Below are 21,548 nucleotides of genomic sequence, written 5' to 3'. Positions count from 1 at the left end.
CAGTCACTTCCCCTGGCATAATTTTTCTCACTTATGAGAAATTAAGTCCAAAGCGATCATAAATATTTAGGGACCAATGTAGGTTAGAAGTCTGGATTTCTTTGTCTGATACCAGATAAGTCTGAAGCCTCAGAGCCGTAACATTTGTGCCAAAATAAGAAGCTTTGTAAAGAATTACCTGATCTTAAATGTTTATAAATAACTGTACTGCATAAAATTTAGCAATACTACAAAAAAGAGCAAATCAAAAAGCTCAACTATTAGTATAACTTTTTGATCCTGTATCTTATTGTACATATGAATAACTTGATATAAGGAACAGGTTTTGCATAATTTTTGTTGTGTTGAATCATAATCATCCCTTAATCTTTCTGCTGTAAGTGGGTTAAAATTGCTTGCTTATCTGCTAGGTGGCTGAAGATTTATTTTTTTAAATTACTATCATTTTTTTTTTTTCTTAAATGCAGTTTTCTTAGGCTTCTTCCAAAATCACTTTAAGGTCTTTGCTCGTCTATATTACTACCACATATGGGATGGTGCCTGCAGTCTGCCAGCATTAGGAAGCTACATGTTGAAGGTAGAATAGCTATATTCACTGATGTATTCAACGTTAATCCTTCTAGCAAGTACCTTCTAGTGCCAAGACATAAGTGAAAATGTTAAGTAGAAGATTTGGAACCTACATGCGCTGGAAATGCTTGGATGTTGTTAGGAAACTATTCAAGAATATAAGCTGAGCAAATATATTCTTTCCTGTTTACTTGCTTGGATGGTGGGAGTAGGTAAAGAGGTACTTTAATGTCTGAAAGTTTTGGATGCACGATAGCCTTTTTTTTTTTTTCTGCTGCTCCTGCTTGTTGACATTTTCATTGGTAGATCATATAATTTTTCCCATACTGCCTTTAAAGATGTAACTGAAAAGAAACCTCTCTGTGAATGGGTGTTTCAGGTTTTGAGTGGTTTTATGTAAAGATGTTTTAGACCTGCATTTAAGGTCATTCATCTTTGTGAGTTGGGAATAATTATGCAACTTCAAAACGTTACCTCTTGATGTCAGCTTCAGGTGCTTCTCTGTTTCTGCAAGGGTTACCTGGAGTTGACCTCTGGAGGGAAGCATGCAAGTATATTTAATCTCTTTGTATTTTGCTTGCTTCTTTTCCCCTTGGCCAAGGTAGACTATAGTTAATATCCCCTCTCAGTAATGCTTTGTGTGTTATCATATGGGGGTTTTAAACAATGTGTCTTGCATTATTAATGTGAAACAGCTTAAATTCTGCTCTTGTAGCATCCAAAAAAAAAGTAAAAACTATGCAGTAGGCTGAGAGGTGTTGTTATTGAATAGGGTTACAGCTGCAGGGTGGTCTTTTGATGGTATTTGAAGCCTATTATCTGGTGTTTAAGAGGAACAGATATAGTTTGTATTGGATGCATAAATTTCCAGAGCTACAGTTGTTACCGCCTTCTTTATATCTCAGTTTTCATCTAATTATATTTCTTTTTTTAAATTACAGTCCTACCAAAAATTACTTAAGAAAACGGTCCACAGTATACATTCTGCTTTTTTCTTTTGTTGGGTTTGTTTTGGATTGTTTCCTTAGTTTAGCTGCATAGCTGTATTTGCCATTTGGGCCATTTTGTTGAACTTTGCTTTATAATGTGGAATGAGGTGGAAATACCTGAAATGTTCCTTTTTTATCTAACATAAAGGTGCAAATTTCTGCTTGTATTTGTTTTGGCAGTTTTGAAAATTGTGCATATTTGTGTTTCTGGGAGTATTTTTGAAAAGATCATTAGAATTGTCAAGTTTCTGTGTTTCACCACCACTGACGTTCTCGTTTGTCAAGTTATGAACTTCAGTGTCTGGAGCTCTCTGAAGAAATATTACCGAGTAGGAAAGTGAGGTGGCATTTCAAACAAATGCTACAAGAAGTGGAAATGTTCAGGGTGTTGTGGTGAAGCAGGTACTTTCCTTCCAGACTGTCTTACTGAGTAGATGTTAAAATTTGTATGATCTGTTTGAGTGCTTGAGTTCTTTCTAGTGAGTGAAGCATTCCTGGATTGTGCTCGCCTGAAATTTGCAACCTAATTCTTTCACAAATCTAGTTTTTTGGATGTCTGTGTTGAGTGAAGGTTTTATAGTAAATCATTTCACTGTTGAGTCCTGTTGAAAATGCTAGTATTCATCTTTGCATTAAAAAAAATCTCTCAACAGAAAGTGAATTTGATTTTTAAGTGGTCCTTCAGTAGTTCACTAAATTAATTTAGTTATATTTTCAGTTTAATTGATATTTGGAAGTAGTTTGGGGAAAAGCAGGGGGGGAGAGAAGTTTTTCTACTTGTTTTCATCATAAGAAAGAACTCCAGTGCTTTTTGTTCTAGCAGTTCTCTTTTCTGCCTATATTGCTTCAGAGCTGACAGACAAAGACCTAGCTCCAATTGAAGTTCATAATCAGCTTCTCACACACAGTGAATCCTAGATCACATTGGATCAGTTCTTTTGGAAATTGTCTGTTTCTGAATTAGTCAGAGTTGAAAGCTGTAAAAGAAGACCACGAACACTGAATGTAACCCATCATGTACATTTGTATCTTACTGATTGTTTTACACTTTCATTTATAAGCAGTTTTTTCTTTAGGTGTTTGTTTTGTGATTATTCTTTTTTTTAATGTTCTTTTCGATATACATAATTCTCCTAAATTCTTGCCTGCAGTGTTACATTATAATAAGAGTTTTTATAGTCACTCCCCTTTGTTGGAGAAGGTGTTTTTTCAGACTGGAGTGTGCTATGTCTATGCTAATATTTCTTGTTGCAAGCCTGGCAGAACTGGATGACACTTTCATATATTCGAGAATCAATTCCCCCGAATCTTGTACTTTTCAATTATAACAGATCTCTTGCTTTTGACTTGTATGTAGTGTATTAATTACTCTCTGTAGCTTTTCTTCTGGTTTTGTTTGGATATCTTCTTTGTCTCTTCCATGTAATTAGGCTTTTTCAGCCTTGCATACTGCTGTATTTGAAGTTCAGGAATCAGTTTAGTGTTTTCAGTTTTCTGCCTTCATGGCAATGGGGTCTAATGGGATTGGGGAGAGGTCAAGTTTTTTCCACATCAGAATTAGTGCTGGAAGTGATGCTAAGAGATTATCTGCAAGTCAGGATCGATTACACTTGCCCATTCAGAAGCAGAGTACTGATCAGCCTGTTTTTGAAGATCTTCAACATGGAGATTTAACAGCCTACTCACAAAATTTCTTCTACTGCATGCTGTCCTTTATGATGATGATTTTTTTTTTTTTCCTAGTGTTTAGCATGTATCATGTTTGCTGATTGGAGTCATTACTGTTGTACTATCCTTTATGAACATGGGAAAGAGATTGCTTCAAAAAAGGAAGGGAAGACAGCATTTATTTAGGTACTGTCCTTCTCCAACCATTTATTTTCTTAAGCTGAATATCTCCAATCCTTTTAAACTTACCTTGGGGGCTTTGAAAGAAAAAAAACCCCTTACTCTCCCCCCCAAAAGACCTGCTCAAGTCAGTCTACATGTTTCTTGATGAGATATCCAAAACCAGGCACAGTAATCCTACAGATGTCTTTGAATGGAACAGAAGAATTCCGTAGCAGCTCTGCAGTCTGTACATACCATGTGTCTGTATACATAGTAGGATGTTTGCACTTTTGAGCAGGAAATTCAATCAGGTTTATCTTCTGACTCACAAGAGCCTCTCTTACAGAACTGCTGGCTAGCTGATTTTTCTTCATCCCATAAGAGTGCATGTAATTATTTCTTGCTAGGCATAGTAACTTTCACTTGTCCTTATTCAATTGCATTCTATTTTTTCGTAAGCTGGGATGGAATTTTACAGATGAAATCTCCAAGAATAACATAAATTCTGTTGGAGTGAGGTTTTGGGGAAGCTTGCTTGAGGACATTTTTCAAGTGTTTGAAAATCCCGTTAGACCCCCAATCCCGTTAGACCCCATTGCCTATGAAGGCAGAACTGTTTAGAGCGAACCCTTTCTCTACAGCCCAGTGGTGAGACGAGGAGGACTGTAAGTTGTTTAGTGGATAGTTTTCCTGTGGTATGGCTTTGTTTTCTTAATTCCTTTAACTATTCGGGTATTGTTCAACTATGTCTCGTGTTGTGATTTGCTGTCGACAATTGTGTCACTCTTCCAGGTTCCTGCCAGAGTGCAGGATACGTTTAGGATACTGAACATTTCACCAGATAGGCTTTGACTGCAGTGGCCTAGTCTTTGACATGTTCTCTAACTTGTGCCAATGCTGCTTTCCTGGAACCGGTAACTGTTTTGCCAGAAGGAAGCTTGGGATTGCAAAGCAGCATTGACTTTTGCACACATTTTTTTTTCCTGGCACTTGACTCTAGGAACTGTGGTATCTTTGAAACAAGTAATTAAGCATGCATCATCAGAAGGTCGTCTTTGGATGTTCTATGAGAGCAAACGCTTCCTTTGAGATACAGAAGCAAAGCCACCTGCAGGTTTTTGGCAAGCGTGCATAAGCACTAGTAATTTTATAGGCTCATACAGTATAACTGAAGTTCATGATAAACTTCTTTACAGAAGCTTTTTAAAAACAAATTTGAGGAAGTGAGATACCTCAAGTTTAGCACAGAATTTTTCTTGGAAAAGTGCTGGAATCTTTCAGGAATGCGTGGATTGCGACTCTCTCTTCCTCTTGTAGTATGGATAAAATGGTAAGGACATTTTTTGCTGCTGTTAATTAGTGACAGAAACTCAGAAACTGGTTTGAGAACCAAGGTTTTGTTTCTTTAAAACCAAACCCTACCCAACCACCTACAGAATAAGTGAGACCGTGGCATAACTTTCCCTTAGAAAAACCCACAACTTGCTGAAGTTCTTCAGGGTTTCTCCTGCTGTGAGCCATAAAACTGGCAGATGGTGCAAGTTAGTATGTTGAACTTCCATTACATGAGGGTGTACTTCATTTCCAGGACAGGAGATTATCTGTTTTGATCATTGAGATCATTCTGATCATTGATCTTTGAGCAGTAAACAGAACGGGAAACAAACTGACGTTTGGCTTATTACCAAATGAAGCTCTCAAGGTCTATGTTATCTAATGTGTCCCTAATTCTCTTTGTTTGAGGAACACTGCTCATTTGTGAGCAGTTTAATTTCAAGAAAATTCATTGTAAGTGTTACTTGCTAGAAATATTTTTTCCCATCCACTCTTGGAGTCTGCTTGGGATGTACTGTTCTGCCCCGAGGCTGGATGGACTGGGGCTGAGATGGGCAGTGCAGGCTTCTTACTGGATCTCAATAAGAAAGGCCCCACCAACAAATGGCTTAATGAACTAGCTGTCTTAGTAAGATAGAATAAGAAGAGAAATATGGATGGGGAGAAAATCTCACATCTCTTTAGATGCTGGGAGCCCTGCTTTCATGCAGCATCACCCAGACCCCGGGTGGATTTTCCCACAGCATGCTGCGCAGATCCTGTCCGTGGAGAGGTTCTTCCTTTTTGGTCATTTGAGCAATTATTTTCCTCTTTTTATTCTGTCTTGTTAAAACAGCTATTTTATTAAGCCATTTGTTGTCAGGCCTTTCTTACTGAGATCCAAAACCAAGCCTGTACCAGCTCTCTCTGTGCCTCTTGCGCATCTTTTGTGTGTGCCTCTCACATGCTCGCTCTCTGCCTCGCTGTGCTTCTCTATCACTCTCCGTTTCGCTCTCCTCGACCCTCATGGTGCAGAACATGTACCTGCTGATTATGCTTTTATCTTGGGTTTTTATTATGTATATTGTCTCAAATTTGTTTTAGATAACCTGGGTAATTTGCATAACAGGGTTTGTCATAACATTAGTCAGATGCTAAAGGGCAGTCTGTAATCAATTTTCAGAAAAACTATGGAAGGCCTACACTGGGATTTTCCTCTCTATTTAAATCCTACTGATTAGGTTTTTTGTAACTTCTGAAACAGTTAACAGCCCTTCCTCTCCCCTCAACTTTATGTAAAATCAAGCATTCCTTCTCTGTGACTTCTGTCAATGACAGAATTCGTCTATGTGTATCGGTAGTGGTGAATAATGGGCAATTTCCTTGCATGATTTCAAGCTTTCATCAAAACATTGTCCACTGAAAATTTTGGACTTGCTTTTTTGACTGTTCGCCTGATCAGTGTTGTAATTCCAGGTTTGATGAAATAATGTGAAGAGACAGTTAGGAGAGTTCAGTGGGGAAGTGATTTTTCAGTTCTCAAATATTGAACTTTAAAAGGAAATTTATGCAACCTGTACAAATGAGGTAGTATAGGCCTTCAGTTGACATGATGGAATATTTTCTGTTTAAAGCATGATTTGGATTATGTAAAGTGTCATAATGGTTATGATTTTGGGTTTTTCTTGAGGTTTTTTTAATTACCTTTTGACCCCTCTAACATCTTTTTTTCCTTTGATGCTCTTCACAACTGGAGGCAGTATTTTTGTAGTTCCATTTTGCATTTACTGTGAAAAAAAATTTGTAGCAGTAAAGCAAAATGAGTATTCCTGTATAATTGTACTGGTTTCAGGTCCTGCATAATTACTGTCATAATTGTGTAGCACTTCAACTGGAAGCCTGTCTTGTGAGTTGAGTTTAGCTGTATACCTGTGTAAACTTGTTTCTTTTGTTGTCTGTGATGATTTTAGGTGGAGAACTTCATTTCCTTCAGATTGGAGGCACCTGTGATGACATAGATGAAGCTGATATACTTGTAGATGGATCCCTTTCCAAAAGTGTAGAACAGTCATCAGAAGGCACCAAGCCCTTATCTAACCCTTCTAGTCCAGGCATTACAGGTAAATTGCACGTGTTTAAATATATCGTAAGTAAACATGCTTTTGTAATTGTTGGAAGTTGCATATCCAGATGATTTTGAGGTATTTAATAGCATGCTGCTTTATAATTTTTTGCTGCCTGAAATTGGAGTTTTATAGTTACTGTATGTCTATCACTGGTTATGAACAAGCATAACACTTTAGCGGTTCCCGATTTGGGGGGGGAAAGCCAAACCAAACATTTGTATAACTGGTTAGCTTTCCAATCTCTACATGTTATTTTAAGTGTGGCAGACACAGAAAAACAGGTAATTGTGCAGGCACTGAGCTTCCCTCATAGTTTAAATAGGCTTGAGCTCTTTATTTGGAATTAAAATTGTATGTTCATTATGTAAAATTGCCTTAAAGTTTCATGCAGAAGCTGTAGAGCTCTACTTAATAAAACTGTACAAAACATGTATTCAACAGGTATTGTTGCATGCAGTGAAATTGATGCTCTCTATACTTCAAGCAGTGCAGTTGCAGTTGATAAATTAAGCTTATGAGCTTATAAGCTATGCTCAAATTCTGCTGTCATTTACCTACTAGTTTGCTTTCTGGAAAGGTTGTCTGCCCTTGGACAGCAAGAAATAATTGTTTCTAATCGTCCAAATTCTATTTTTATTCTAAACATCATATTTCGGTCTTGTCTTTACTGCAGTTCTCATATACCAGTCCTGCCAGCAGTCTGCTGCCTTTTGTAGTATCCTGGCCCACTTAGGTAAAATAGGGAGTTGGGCAAGAGGGTTGTTCCTTCTACAGTCAGGTAGAAGGGGAGAAGTGTGAGCAGGTCCTCCTGCTTGTAGGGGAACAGTGAGTATGCAGGTTATGGGAGCTCCTGTGTGGGCCTGTTGATCTTTTCTCAGCCATCATCAAAGATGTTTTAGTGTAGATAACTTGCTACTAAAACTTAGCAACAAATCTGATTTTTCTGGTTAAGCCTGAGGAAGATTTGAGTCATGCTGAGGTTTTTAAAGTGTGTGTGTGTGTATATATACACAGTGTCTTGCTTTGAGTTTTAAAAGGAATTGTTTATGAGCGTGCTGTAAAACTATTAAGTTTTTCATTTTCTTCTAACCTGCAATTGTTGAAGATAGAGACACAAAGCATAATTATTTCAGTTGGGTTGGAGTTTGGAGGTTTTGGTCATGTTTGTTGGGATAGAAATAGGGATATACTGGGAATAGATGACCTAGAATATGAACTACAAGAATAAATAATATAAAGCATAAAGATAAAGCAATGATACAATGGAAACAAACCATTCAGGTAGCTATGACTGTTTCAGAGAAGTGATGTTAATTTTGTGTGTGCGTGTGGTGGGGGGTGTCTTTGCCTGCAGCTGCAGGGGACAGAAAACGCTGGGAGAGGACTGAGTGGCAGTGCAGGGACCATTCTGGATCATGGCATCTTTGTTGTCAACAGGCTACTTGCTGTCTTTCTCCCCAAACCCCTGCTTGCTGCCAGCCTTGTAACACTTTATGTTGTGTTGTGCTGTGTTTGTATGACCCCTGATTTTACTCCACAAGAGGCAATCAAGAGAGGGAAAGAAGTGCTTTTTGTCATAAAGTTATCTGTTAGCAGCGGTACAGCAGTTGCTGTCGTCTTCTCTGCTTTGAGGACTGAATTTCTCCTGTTCTTCCTCTTTTTCACCAAAGGAGCCATTCCTCAAGTTTGAAAACCACTAGGTGACAAACCATTGTCATCCATATGTGAGGGAGAGAAGTCTGTGGCTTTCTTCTGCACCTTTCTTCTTTTGCTAATGGCAAATAAAGCAATAAAGAGATTATGAATATCCAGGACATAGATGTGCTTCAATAGATGCATTCCCTGGACAATAGCTTATCAGCAGATTTAAATGACTTCCAATCAAATGGTAACTTTGACTAACCTGATGAATCAAATTGATAATAATTACTGTTTAAATTCTGCCAGTACTGTAATGGGCAAATTTTTTTGTTGTTTTTTTCTTCTTCTCCTCCCCATCCAGCCTTCAGTATAGGCTTAAATATGGCTTATTGGGACAAGAAAGGGATTTACTTAAGTATAGACTTCAAAGTAGCTGTATCTTTAGATTGTCCATAAGCCACAGGTCCTCCTTTAGGTAATCATATAATTTGGAGAGTGTAGTGTTGCTTGAGCTTGGTCTATAATGGTTTCCAAAGAGTTGTTGGATACACAGTAATTATCAAATAAATTGAGTACTGTTCTGCTGTGGCATCAAACTGAGCCACTAAAAGCTGTGGGAGAAGCTTAATAGTCATAGGAAGCCAGTGCTGAAAATGAGGGGGCTGGGGGGAAGAGTTGAAACCAAACAGTGATTGCAGAGCTCTTAGTCTGGACTATCCAGGTTAAGTCAATAATACTGGATTCTTAGCATATAATGTGTGAGTGATTGCTAGGACTGTGCAAACATTTTCTAAGTAATGAAGCTGTCAGCGTGTGTATGGATCATGATTAGATATTGCCCCCAACATTTATAAGATCAGTGTTGCTTCACTTTTAATCAAAGTACTAAACGGCAGAAAAAAATGTTTTCTTCCACTTTTGTCTTAGCATGTTTTTCAGAGACATAGCTCAATAGAAAGCTTTCTGTTTGGGGAAATTAACTCCTAGGCAGATCTGACTGAGCATAAAGTCTTGATCTATATATCTCGATCACAGCTGATGGCAGGAAGCAGTAGGGTGTTTTTATGAAATCACTGGTGTTCTCTGAAACTGTAGCTAAAAGATGCCGTAATCAGGATAGAAACCACAGCAACAAGCATGAGCTTTTGTCCATATATTGTTCATATATATTGTGGGTTTTGGTTTTGTGTTTATCTTTCTCTGTTGTTGGCATTCTGGAGTGCATTTCTTAAATTTTATTTTCTAGCCTGCTTTTACAACTTGGATACATCTTAAATTGTATTGGTTTAGAAGGAAATATGTTAACCTTACTGAGCCGTAAATCTTGGATTAGGTTAAAATTATTCTTTCTTTTTAAGGAACGGAGGGTTTTTTGTGGTGAAGTGATCTAAAGTAATGCTTTCTTTAGAAGCAAATTGAAAAAGAATATTAGTTTTCCTGAGCAGTTTAAAACCTTTTTTCAAGTTTGGTATTAGAACTTCAGCTTGTCATAACTCACTATTACAATATAACAAAAATAATGTAATTTTGCAAAAGAAGCCAAGTGTACTTGACAGCACTGGAAAGTTAAGTCCTTCATTTTTCAATTTTGGGGGTTGATACTACATTACGTGTGGTTGCTCTGAATACTCTGAATTTGTAATTGTTTCTGTTGGAGGGGGAGGGAGAATGGAGCAGAAAAAAATCCAGTCTACTCAAAGATAGAATTGTTGCGCAGTTTGAACTATGATCTCACTTCTCATTGCAGTCATCTAGCAATACAGTTCACATTTGGCAGTAAAAAAAATGAAGGTGTTTGCTGTATTATTGAAATTAAATTTCTAAAGCATTTTTCATTTTTAATCTCTTCAGCATTTTCCTGCCTCCTAGATTGAAAAGTAGAAATCATAGTTGTTGCAATGAGAGTCAATTTTTTGCCTGACTCTGGGTATCTCATCTTGAGCTTCACCACTTTTCAGGAAGAATTGCATGTGCCTTTCTACTCTCAAGCTGGAGGATGTAATCTTGTTATAATTCTGTTTTCAACCTGTCTTGTTTTGCAAGATAGCCTCTAGGTTCAGACTTCACTGGAGGGATGGTATTTGTGTTGGTGTACTTAATTCCCATCACCACTCCCCTGGGGTGGTGACAGTAGTAGTCAGGTAGCAAACTTTCTCCTTTTGAAAACCATCATTTCCTTACAAATAAAAGATTTTCTCCAAAATGCATTTTTAGAGAAAATGCACAAAATGTAAGAGAATTGGCATTGTGCATATCTTATTTTCCCCTCAAGTTTTCAATTTTTTTTGTCTGAGGAAACCTGATTATTTTCAGAATTCCTTTGTAATGTTTCTTTAGGTGTTTGTCTCCCTGGGATATTTTAATTTTCAGTACTTCTTCAACTAATATCCTTGTTTCCTCAGGACAAGACTTGAATATGAAGACAAGAAGACAAAATACTTGTCTAGGCCCAGTGTCTTTTAAGTGCACTACATAAAGCATGTTTGTTTTTCCCATACCCCTCTTTTAAGCTAAATTGAGAGCCTTCTAAAACATTCTAGTAATCCACCATAAAACAAGTCTATATTGATAAGCAGGTGCCAAAGTAATGTTTTAAACAGTGATAAAAATGTTACAATTGCATAGTAATTCCATATGTCTGTTTTCATGAAATAGAAAACTTCTTTTTTTTTTTAATCTGAGTCAATTGAGGTATCAAAAAAAAAGTTTTAATCAGCTTTACATCATCGGAGTATAGCTGGCTAATTACTTTTTCTTGATGCTTCTGGTTGAATCCCAGACAGCATGCTCAGAGCTCTCAGTACGTAGAAAAGGTATTCCAAATGAGCTGTCTTCAGAGGATACCGGCTTCAAGGCTAGGGTTGTTTGGTTGCTTGTGTTTGGTTTTTTTGTTGTTCTTGTTGTCGTCGGGTTTTTTGTGGTTTAGGTTTCTTGGTGGTGGTGCGTTTTTTTTTGTTTTGGGGGGGTGGGGTGGGTTGTTTCTTGTTTTTTTTTTTTCTTGTACATAACATGTACTTAATTTTACCTATAGCAGTTTGGATATATTTCAAACTGTTTATAGGACGTTCTGGGGAAAAAAAAAAATCTATGTAGTAATTAATGTATGTTCTGTAATTATTCAGGAGTTGATCTTTTGGTGGACCAACCATTTTCTCTTGAAACACTGACATCCCTGGTGGAACTGACCCGTTTTGAGACCTTGACGCCACGGTTTTCAGCCACTGTCCCTCCCTGTTGGGTAGAAGTCCAGCAAGAGCAGCAGCAAAGGCGGCATCCGCAGCATTTGCACCAGCAGCACCATGGGGATGCAGCTCAGCATACTCGAACTTGGAAGCTACAGACAGACAGGTAGGTCGGGTAAAGGTGCAAAAAGAGTCATGTGTATTACTTAACTAGTTCATACAGCTGGAATAATCACAAATTTCATGCAATTTAATTGTTTTTAAGTAGTGTGCAAGTTTAAGAATGCGTACTATCAAAGATAATAATCCCTATTTGGTAGGTTGCATGAGAGCTCTTTGTGAGATTGCCAGAGTTGTTTTAGTGGACCCTGAAACAAATTGAAAAGTCAGGTTTTGAATTTGTATATTTTTTTCTGCCAAATGTTGCCATTTCATTATACAATTAGACAAGCACATTCACTAGAATTACAGATATTCTTGATTTTTTCTATAAAAGTCTGATTCACCCTTCTTATGCATATGCACATTCTTAGTACATTTTTAATTGGAAAATGCAAGCTGTAGGTGCCAGTATGACTAATTAGTTGTCCTAAACGAAATTGTATTGTAATTTATTTTAAAATGTGAAGATAGAATCTGTGTTTATGTCTGTTCCTGTCAAATCAAATCTTTATATGCGACACATTTACTGAAACCAGTACAGAGCCCTAGTTGTACCAAAATTTAGGCGATATTTTCTTTGAAATGAACTGCACCGACAGGGTATGTGTAGTACTACTTCTGTTTTTTTACACGTGGCATGAGACTTTGGAATTCCTCTGGGATCCTAAAGACTAGAACAGCAGTGTTGCAGTCTTCTTGAAGAATTGCTTAAAACCTAGCGGAAGTCGCTTTGCATAGTTTTTCTGAGAAATGCTTGGAGAAACAAAATATAGATATAAGTTGTGTTGTGTATTTTATTAAGGGACGTGCATAATAAGGCATGACAAGATCTTTTGGGTCAGGCTGTCACTCATTTGTCCCACTGATGTATAATAAGATTTGGATAGTAATGTAGAATCTAAATGCCCATACAGCAGAAACAATGAAATAGCCAGAAGATGCTAGGGGAGCTAGAGATTGTATGTGGGGGATAAAAGCTTGTTGTATAAATAAGTGAAATCTAGCATGTGATAATGAAGCATTCCAGGTGGGAAAACAGGTCTGGAAGGTAATAGTTGAAGGTGTTTCCAGGGCTGACACCTAACATGAGCCGAACTTGCTTTAATTAAATGTTCATAAGCTACGGTTAAAAACTTGCAGTGCGTTATAGGCTTTAAAACCTTTATTTATCATGTGATTTTGCTTTGTGTGAGTAAAATATTCTGTATGTAACAAATGGAAAGGAGGTGATTCCTTGCAAAATAACTTCCAGTTAAAACTGTTGATTATCCAGTGTGTTCAGCAACAGTTGAAAAGTAAGAAGCTACAAATACAAAGATACAAGGAAGCAAACAGCGAAGGTAATAGCTGTTAATTGGAAGGTGATAGGTGGAACGTTAGCTTATGAATATTGTTTCATTAGAGGAAAATAATTGTACCTGCTGCGAAGTAAAACAGGAATGTAAAGAGGTAAAGTTAAAATTTTTGGTTTAGTACTGGAAATGTTTGACAGCTGCTAAATGACTCATGATGAAAATGATTAAATTACAGTCCCTTTGTTCATATGGTAGAATATACAATCTTAAGATTCAGAGCAACGTTAGCTCTTAATTAAAAGGTATCTGGGAAGAAACTGTTTGATTTCTGGATTATTTTGCTGGTCCTTAATATGAGGTTCTTTTTATCTCCTCTTTGAGTGTCTTACACTGATTCCTATCAAGATGTGGAATTACAGGGTTAGATGGATGAGTAATGCAATTTGATATGGTAATTCTTTTGTTTCTCAAATAGATAGAAGGAGATAATCCTGTAAATGCATTTTAGGGAATGGCATTATTTTACACTCGTGCTTTTTTTAATCCTACTTCATTATTTTAAAAAGGCTGTGTAACAAAGAAAACAGAAAAAGCAGGGTCTGGTTTACCTTATGAATTATCTAAATATCAGTATTTCCCCTTCAGTGGTAATTTAACTGAAATGTTAAATTGGGTTAATCCTTTTTAAAAAAAATACATGAATTCCTAATGTGCTTTGATAAAACAGTGACATCTGGGTTTCCTGGCTTTTTCTTGAATTTGTGTAGGAAATATTTTATGTATTCATCTTATGCAGACGTATTTGAAAATATGTGAAAGAAGGAAGAGCTAGGTACTGATGTGCTTTCCAGTGTTTAAAGTCTGGAAACGGGTCTGCAGCTCAAAGTTCAGCTGTAGTGGAAGATCAAATGCTGATGAGGTGTGCTAGAAAAGGAATGAACAAGTGTGTTGGAAAACATTTTGTAGTAGAATGAGGGTATATTTGCATTTAGAACACATTCTTGATTGTGTATTCTTTTATAAAAAGATGCTATAGATTTAGAAGGGTTTCAAAGGTGACAAAGTTGCTAAAAGAACTTGCATTAGATTATCAGAGAAAAGTGATACCTAGGATGGATATGCTAAAATATTGAGAAAATAAGAAGGAAGTAAATGAATTTTTTTCCTTCTTTGAAACTTTACACACAAATAAAGAGGATGCGCTTAAAGAGAGCTATGAGAAATTTTAAAAAAAGTTTAAAGGGGAGTTTTTCACTCATCACAGAATTAGATTGTGAAGTTCATTGACACACGTATAGGAAGATCTCTTCGCTGTTGGATTAATGCGAGACCTTCATGGAGGATCATTATTCCATGCATGCCTATGGAGGGATACTTAAAACTTCCTTTGGGGCATCTGCTGCTGAATTCTGTCAAAAATAGATTCCTGGAGAAGACATATAAGAGTTGTAACTCAGTACGGCAGGATGCATCATATGCAACACACAGACTACAAAAGAGTACTGCAGACAAACTGGTTTATTATTAATTTCTGGGTTTGTACCAGATCTTAACTGAAACCAGATGAACAGAATATTACTTAGTCTTTCAGAAGGCTTGCTCCTTTGAATGTCTCATTCAGTCCATGCTTTGCATGACACCTATAGGCATACTCAGACATGAAAAACCACCCCCAAATCTCTCCCTGTTTTGCACTGGGCTACATATTCTCCAAGCCAGAGGAAAGGCATGAGTGATTCTAAGTTTTTAGTGTTACATTTGCTAATGGAGGGTGTTTTTTTCCCTGGAGCTGTAAGATAAATTTTCATTATATTTTATTTACCTGAGTTATTTGTACAGTTAGCTGAAAATTCTTCACTGTTGCTTCTTAAAACATAACCACAAGCTCTCTTCTGTCCGTCTTTCACTTCTGTCCATCTTTCCTCACAAAATCATGGCTTTTCTGTGTTGCTTGTTCTGGAAAGCTGGCGTGCCATTTCATTATCCATACCTGGAATCCATTATAACTGTATTATACTTGGCTGAGGGAGATATGGCCTTCAGGGATATTTTACTGTAAAACATGCAAAGAATTAAAATATTAGTACCAATCCTTAATCTATTTTAAAATGGTTTTCTGCACAATACTCGATGTGTAGCATATTATTTGGTTTAAATAACTTCTTGTATTTTAGATTTTAGAAAAACACCTAACCCGTATTTATAGAGCATGCTCAGTTTCTTAGTGTTTTCAGTTATACAGTTAAATAATCACAGGCTGTCAAAGTTACTACATTTTAAAAAATTATTTACTGATAAATTGAGAAGATCAGGAAGTGCAGTTATTTTAAAAATGTATACGCCTGTGACAACTGATGCATGATTAGTTTCATTTGAATTGCTCTTTGGTTTGAATTCTTTTTTGCAAACCTTAATATCAAACTATGGAACTGATCATTGAGGAGTACTTATTACCTCAAGATTACACTTTCAGTGTAAACCAAAGTTGGCTTTGAAAGGAAAACATGAGTCATTTAAAGCAAGCTGCACCCATTTTGCACAGCGCAGGCTTCTTCTGAGTGTGTACCTGGTAAGAAGCACTTCTCATCCTGCACAGATTATCAACTATATTTAAAAAAATAATTTGACACTAGCATTTTGAGTGTCCTGGATGTGGCTGTTGTAGCATTGGAAAGTGACATTGTTTAACACTTAGGTGTGGAGAAGGCCTTCTTAAGAGATTGCAAGCTTGCTTTCATACTCTTCACTGATTGGTAGATCCTTTTTTAGTGATTGTTTTTTTTTTTTTCCTTTCTCATTCCTTTTTTTCTAGAAATGAGTAACTGGTATTTATAGTAATATGGAAACAGTACTGTAATGAAGGTAATAGGAAATCTTTTCACTGCTACTTTTATCCAAACATTGGTTTGCCCTCTCTTATCAATTGGCTTTTACCGTGTTCTTCGCAGAATGAATGTGGTTAACTGCAGCCTGAAAGACTTTTACTTCAGAAATTCATGTGGATGTCGACTAATGCAAAATAAGTTTTTTCTTCTTGTTAAAGAAAGTGTGCATAGATGGAGAACGCACTGGGTAATGCTGCCTGCTTGATCTGAATTTTCTCTTACCACTGGGTCATTGTCATCTTTTTTCCTGACAGCAACAGCTGGGATGAGCATGTCTTTGAACTGGTTCTACCAAAAGCCTGTATGGTTGGACATGTGGACTTCAAATTTGTTTTGAATTCAAACATCACAAACATTCCCCAGATTCAAGTGACTTTGCTGAAAAATAAAGCTCCAGGCTTAGGGAAAGTCAATGGTAAGAAAGAGCTTAAGATATCTTTCAGAATATTATTCCTTTTCTCAAACTCATTATTCTCTGTGATGTATGTTAGAAGAATTGCGTGAAATTGTGTAAATATTTTTGTTTTACTTATTTCCATTTTATTCTATTTCTCAGCATCACGGCCTGTTTTCACTTACCGTGTTTGAATGTAAATTGGGGAAACAAACTGAGTAAACCGTTTTGAAATCCTGAATTTTATATATCTCTATAAAAAATATGTATTTTATATATGAAATAAAAGTGCATAGCTCAAAAAGCTTGAACTGAATTATTATTCTGTACTGCTTGAATCCTACAGTCATTAAAAAAAATGTTATCAATTGTAAATCATCCTAGAGATTGCCTGATGAAACAAATTATGTTCTTTTAAGTTCTTGATATATTTTAAAAGAATTATAATAAATTATTCCAAGTCACAGAAGGAAATTATTTGCCACTGCCTCTTGGATGTGTAAGAGAAAATAGCAAGGCTTTTTTTGATGATAGTAGATAAAACCTGGCTTCCTTGGGAATTCTCTCATAATCTGGCTCATTAACTAAGCTGCAGTATGATTTCACCTTTTGTTCCTTGCAGCTTTGACAGGGTAGACCAAAGTTATGAATGCTCTTGCCTTGGGAAGACTCCTAGCTGGACTCTGCATCTTACTAGCTCTCAGGGAACCTGTGAGGGGGTAGCATAAATTGAAAAGTCACTTCTTTGATGTGGAAGAGTTTGTGCCTCCATTGGGATTTTCCTGTGGTGAGAGTGTTCATTGCATGTCCTGCTGCCCTGTCTGCTAGGGATGGAAGGTATTACATGCAGCACTTCTTTTATTGAGGCATTAATTCCTTGTATTTATCTGGCCACCTCTCTTTAAAAAGCTTCTAGGAACTTGGTATTTCAGAGAATTCTTGCTGTTGAATATTATTAAATTGGCTGCTGGATATAAAATGTGTTGGGGAGAACAGTAAGCATGATTTTAAAAGCTCTTATTTTTCTTTTCTATTTTTTTAAATGCGAACTAGGAGCACCCCAGTTAAACAAGGGTAACAGAGCTGTAAATCTTAAAAAGGAATACAGGCATACCGAAGATCACTGACGTACTTTCATACAACTTCTCACTCTGTAGCATCCCCCAGTGTTTAACAAGGAAAAAAAGTGTGTTGGAGATGATCCTTAAAGAAATCCTATAAACCGGTGGTTAGCCAAGAATAAAATATTCTAGCATAGTAACATTCTTGGAGAAAAGTTTATTCTTCTAACATACAAGATGGTTTAACAGTTTCAGGAGAAGTACTAGCTGAGACTGCAGGACAGCAGTCAACAGATGTTCTTGCAGGTTCTTCCTTTGTTTAATTCTTGAAATAAAACTTTAATTTTAACATGTAGCAGAATTCTGTCCTATCAAATTAAAAAATAGGACAGATAGTCTGTGTTGCTTTTCTGCTTTATTTTTGGCATGAATTTTAGAATTCAGTCCATTTGCAGATCTGGATGTCAGAATTAATCTGAAAATCTTCGCCTGTGAAACAAAACAGTAGAAGAAATGCTAAACTCTCTTCCTTAATGTTTCGGTTTTAAATATTGTTGAGCAAACAGTTCCATGAGTTGGTAATTCTTTGAAGATATTTGATTTGTCTATGAAATAAATTGCCAGAGCTTTTCATGGATGCTTTACAGTACAGCATACCGAACATAAGACCTGACAGCGCTCTTCCAGAAAGCGATGTTTCACTTCCTTACATGTAGTGTAGTGGAATTTGCTTTTTTCTGTTACAGATAGGGTAGAGAGAGCACGGAGTGGAAGGCCAGGGTATACACAGGCAGTCTGGGAAGGGCTGGGGGATGTGAGAGTGCCTGTGAGGCAACCTTGGCAAGGTCTTTTTTTCTTTTTGATTCAGTAGGATTGGGGAGCCTCAACTCACCAACATCCTCTCAAGTGTTACTGCGCTGTAGTTGCTTCCTACCCTTTTTCAATTTCTTGGGTTTTGGAAAAGGACCTTAATGACACTTGCCTTTTTTTCTATGCACCACTGAGTGAAGTAATAGAATATTAATTATTTCAGTATAAGGGAAGTCAAACCTAGATAATTTATATCTGTGCTGGTCATTAACCAAAATGTCCTAATCCCAGGGAAAAGTAATATTCATGATTGTTTGGTGGCTCTTAAAAAGGTATAAAATCTTCAGACTGAAATTCAGTTAACTCCCCCCCTTCCTTTTTCTCCCTCCCTAGGATGCAAAAGGAACTGACATTTTAAGATAATGAGACCTAAGGAAGATCTGTAGGGGAGAGTTTATTCAGTTGTTTTTTGTATGACAGGAACCCTGGAACCAGTTAAATGTGTAGTGTGTAATAACAGGAAGGCCGGAGGCATAGTTGTTCTGGTTTGGAAGTAATGGTTTTGATCTGGCAGTTAATTCACTGTATATGCTTCTTGTTCATTTGCTTGCATGTCCTCTTCATCTATGATTCATGAGAACCATTTAATTAAAAAAAGAGCTGTACTTAATTGTTATCAAAATAATGTCTGATGTTCAGCAGGAGCAATCCAGTTATTTTCAGTTTTAATTATCGAACTTTCAATACTGGATTCTAATTACTTAGGAGTAATCTGCAGTTGATTATTAGGAGAAAATAATTTTGGCAGTGTTAAAATAAAGCAGGCTGTTTACAGGTCATTCAAAGAAATATTTTTTTTAACTGTTTGCTGCAAGTTCAGTTGCAATCCTAATATGAAAAACATGCCTATATTAGAAATAGTGTTGTGGGCAGAAAGCTCATAAATTTGATATGAAAACTACTGCTTTGTTTTCTGTGAGCCTTAAGCAATTTTTATGAAATCTTGCTAATATTTTTATTTCCAGAAGCAGCAGTAGACAGACAGATCACATTTCCTTTATCTCCAGCTCATAATATTGAAGTGGAGAGAAATGGAAAACCAGGACTGGTTGAATTCAATGAAGAAATGCAGTATATGGATGTAGAGGAACCACAGTGTAAGTTTTATTTATCTTGTTATACCTTGTTTAAAATATGAACTTGCTTTTTTCTTTTTTTAATGATATACTGGAATTTCTCTGCAAAAATTTCTCAGCCATTGAAAACAGACTGATTTCTCAGCCCTGTTCAATGTTGCCTCTCTCACTGGTCTGTTTACTGTATGAGTGGCAAGTTTAGCACAGACACACCAAAAAAAAAACCCCAACCCTGGACAGTTTTGGTGCTTAAAAGCAGATTAGTATTTATCTGAATTTAGAAATATGGTAGACTGATATGGCACCTTTCTAACTTAAACTCTTACCCTGTTCCAGCAGTATTGTACTTGGTTTCCTTAGCTAGTCTTAATAGAATTTTTCTTTGCATACCTGGCTTTTGTAGAGACTGCTGCTGTAGTCCAGGAAAAATAATCAGCTGGTAAAGAATTCATAACTAATGATGTTAATTTTCAGCTGTGTCAGACTTGCTGTGTCTGTTTTTATAACCTTTTCTGTTAATCAGTACTCTTCCACAAAACCTGTTAGATAGACTCTGAAAGGCAATCAGATTGGATCCGAATGAGGAGGGCTACAGACTAGAAATTGGTAGTTGGAGTGAATCAGTTCCAGAACTATAATCCTTTTTTCTTGGTCCTTTCAACAGTCTTACTTTACACCTTCTTTCCTTTCATGTGATCAGGCTTTTCTAGAGCATGACTTTAAAGGTCCCTTCCAACCCAAACCGTTCTGTGATTCTATGACTCCAAGAAAGGTGTTGCAAAGGATGGGAGGGAGGGATCAAAGGGGTGATAAAAGAAAAAGTGCTGGAAGGAGTTTTTTTCATGCTGAGAAAGAAGACAAAGATGAGTGAATGATAATTTCAATATACCAGAGGAGGAACAAATTAGTCTTTTGGGGGGGCGTGTGTGTGTGTGTCCTTTAAGCAGTTCTGTCCTGCTTCAAAAAAGACCCAGTGAGAGTTGTGGATCAAAATATACTGGTTCATCATTTTATCAGTTTTGTATTTTACATCTCTGAGCCAGTCAACGTACATATTATCCATATAATATAACTCAAAATGCTTTGAAAACGGTCACTCACCTCTGTTGATTTCACTGGAAAATGGCTTAAAGTGAACCTCAAGTAATTGTTAGTTTTTTGATGTAGAGTTTATATGTATTTAGTGGTCAGAGTTTGACATGGTGTATTTTTAACCCATGCAAATGATCAGATTTTGTGACTTAATTATGAGTAATTCAGGTCCATATCACTCATGTTTTTTAAGGTCTTAGATTGTGTCCATTTCTGGAGGAACACAAAGAAGATATACTTTGTGGTCCAGTATGGCTGGCTACTGGACTTGATCTATCGGGACATTCTGGAATGTTGACACTAACAAGTCCAAAGCTTGTTAAAGGTAAACCAGTTTATTATGCTGTTCACATGAAGTATGTGTGACTAAAGTGCATCTCATAATTCTGTTGTCAGACTTTGGTTTGTATGTATTTTCACAGTGACAAATTTTGCTGTATGACACAATAATGTGTTACCTTTTCAGACTGATGCTGAAGTACTGTAATTAATGTAATTGAGCTCTGCTTGTACACTGTATCGTGAAGTTGAAATGTGTTTAAAACTTACCCTAGTAAACTATGCAAATTCTTCCCCCCGCTTTTTTTTTTTTTCCCCACTTTTAGGCATGGCTGGTGGCAAGTACCGCTCATTTTTAATTCATGTTAAAGCAGTGAATGATAGAGGAACAGAAGAAATCTGCAATGGTGGCATTAGACCAGTTGTTAGAATACCATCTCTAAAACCTCAGACTAACAAGGGCCATTCCCTTGCTTCATTGTTGGCAAAAGTTGCAGCAGGCAAGGTAATGAATAGCCAAGAAAGACATCTGTGTTAAAGTTGTAGAACTGGTATGATTTATGTAATCTGAAAATGAAACAGCTGTGAGGAGCATTAAGGTCCTTTAAAAATTACTTTTTTAAGAGCTGACACTGTGTTTACACCTTCAAGAACCAGACTTCAACATCTCTAAGTTGTTTCTTCTGTGCAAATACAGTTGAAAAGATCTGTTCTGCGACTTCCCCATTCTGAGCACTTGTTTTTGAAACTTCTGTTTGAAACTTCTGTTTCCATGAGTGTTT

The 21,548-nt window shown here is 36.7% G+C and overlaps 1 protein-coding gene across 2 annotated transcripts in view; it reads left to right on the top strand.

Moving 5' to 3' along the window:
• Positions 1 to 21,548, top strand: part of BIRC6 (baculoviral IAP repeat containing 6) — a 188,520-nt gene that overhangs the window by 32,285 nt on the left and 134,687 nt on the right. For both annotated transcript variants that reach the window (XM_075708606.1, XM_075708607.1), the window contains 6 exons: positions 6,674 to 6,823; positions 11,593 to 11,818; positions 16,249 to 16,409; positions 19,285 to 19,416; positions 20,681 to 20,812; positions 21,093 to 21,271. In XM_075708606.1, coding sequence (XP_075564721.1) covers positions 6,674 to 6,823; positions 11,593 to 11,818; positions 16,249 to 16,409; positions 19,285 to 19,416; positions 20,681 to 20,812; positions 21,093 to 21,271 — 980 coding nt within the window. The remainder of the gene's footprint in view (positions 1 to 6,673; positions 6,824 to 11,592; positions 11,819 to 16,248; positions 16,410 to 19,284; positions 19,417 to 20,680; positions 20,813 to 21,092; positions 21,272 to 21,548) is intronic.

The sequence above is a fragment of the Pelecanus crispus genome, chromosome 3, assembly GCF_030463565.1.
Source record: "Pelecanus crispus isolate bPelCri1 chromosome 3, bPelCri1.pri, whole genome shotgun sequence".
NCBI lineage: Eukaryota > Metazoa > Chordata > Aves > Pelecaniformes > Pelecanidae > Pelecanus > Pelecanus crispus.
Note: the sequence above shows the minus strand (reverse complement) of the source record. Positions and strands in the feature narration are given on the sequence as shown.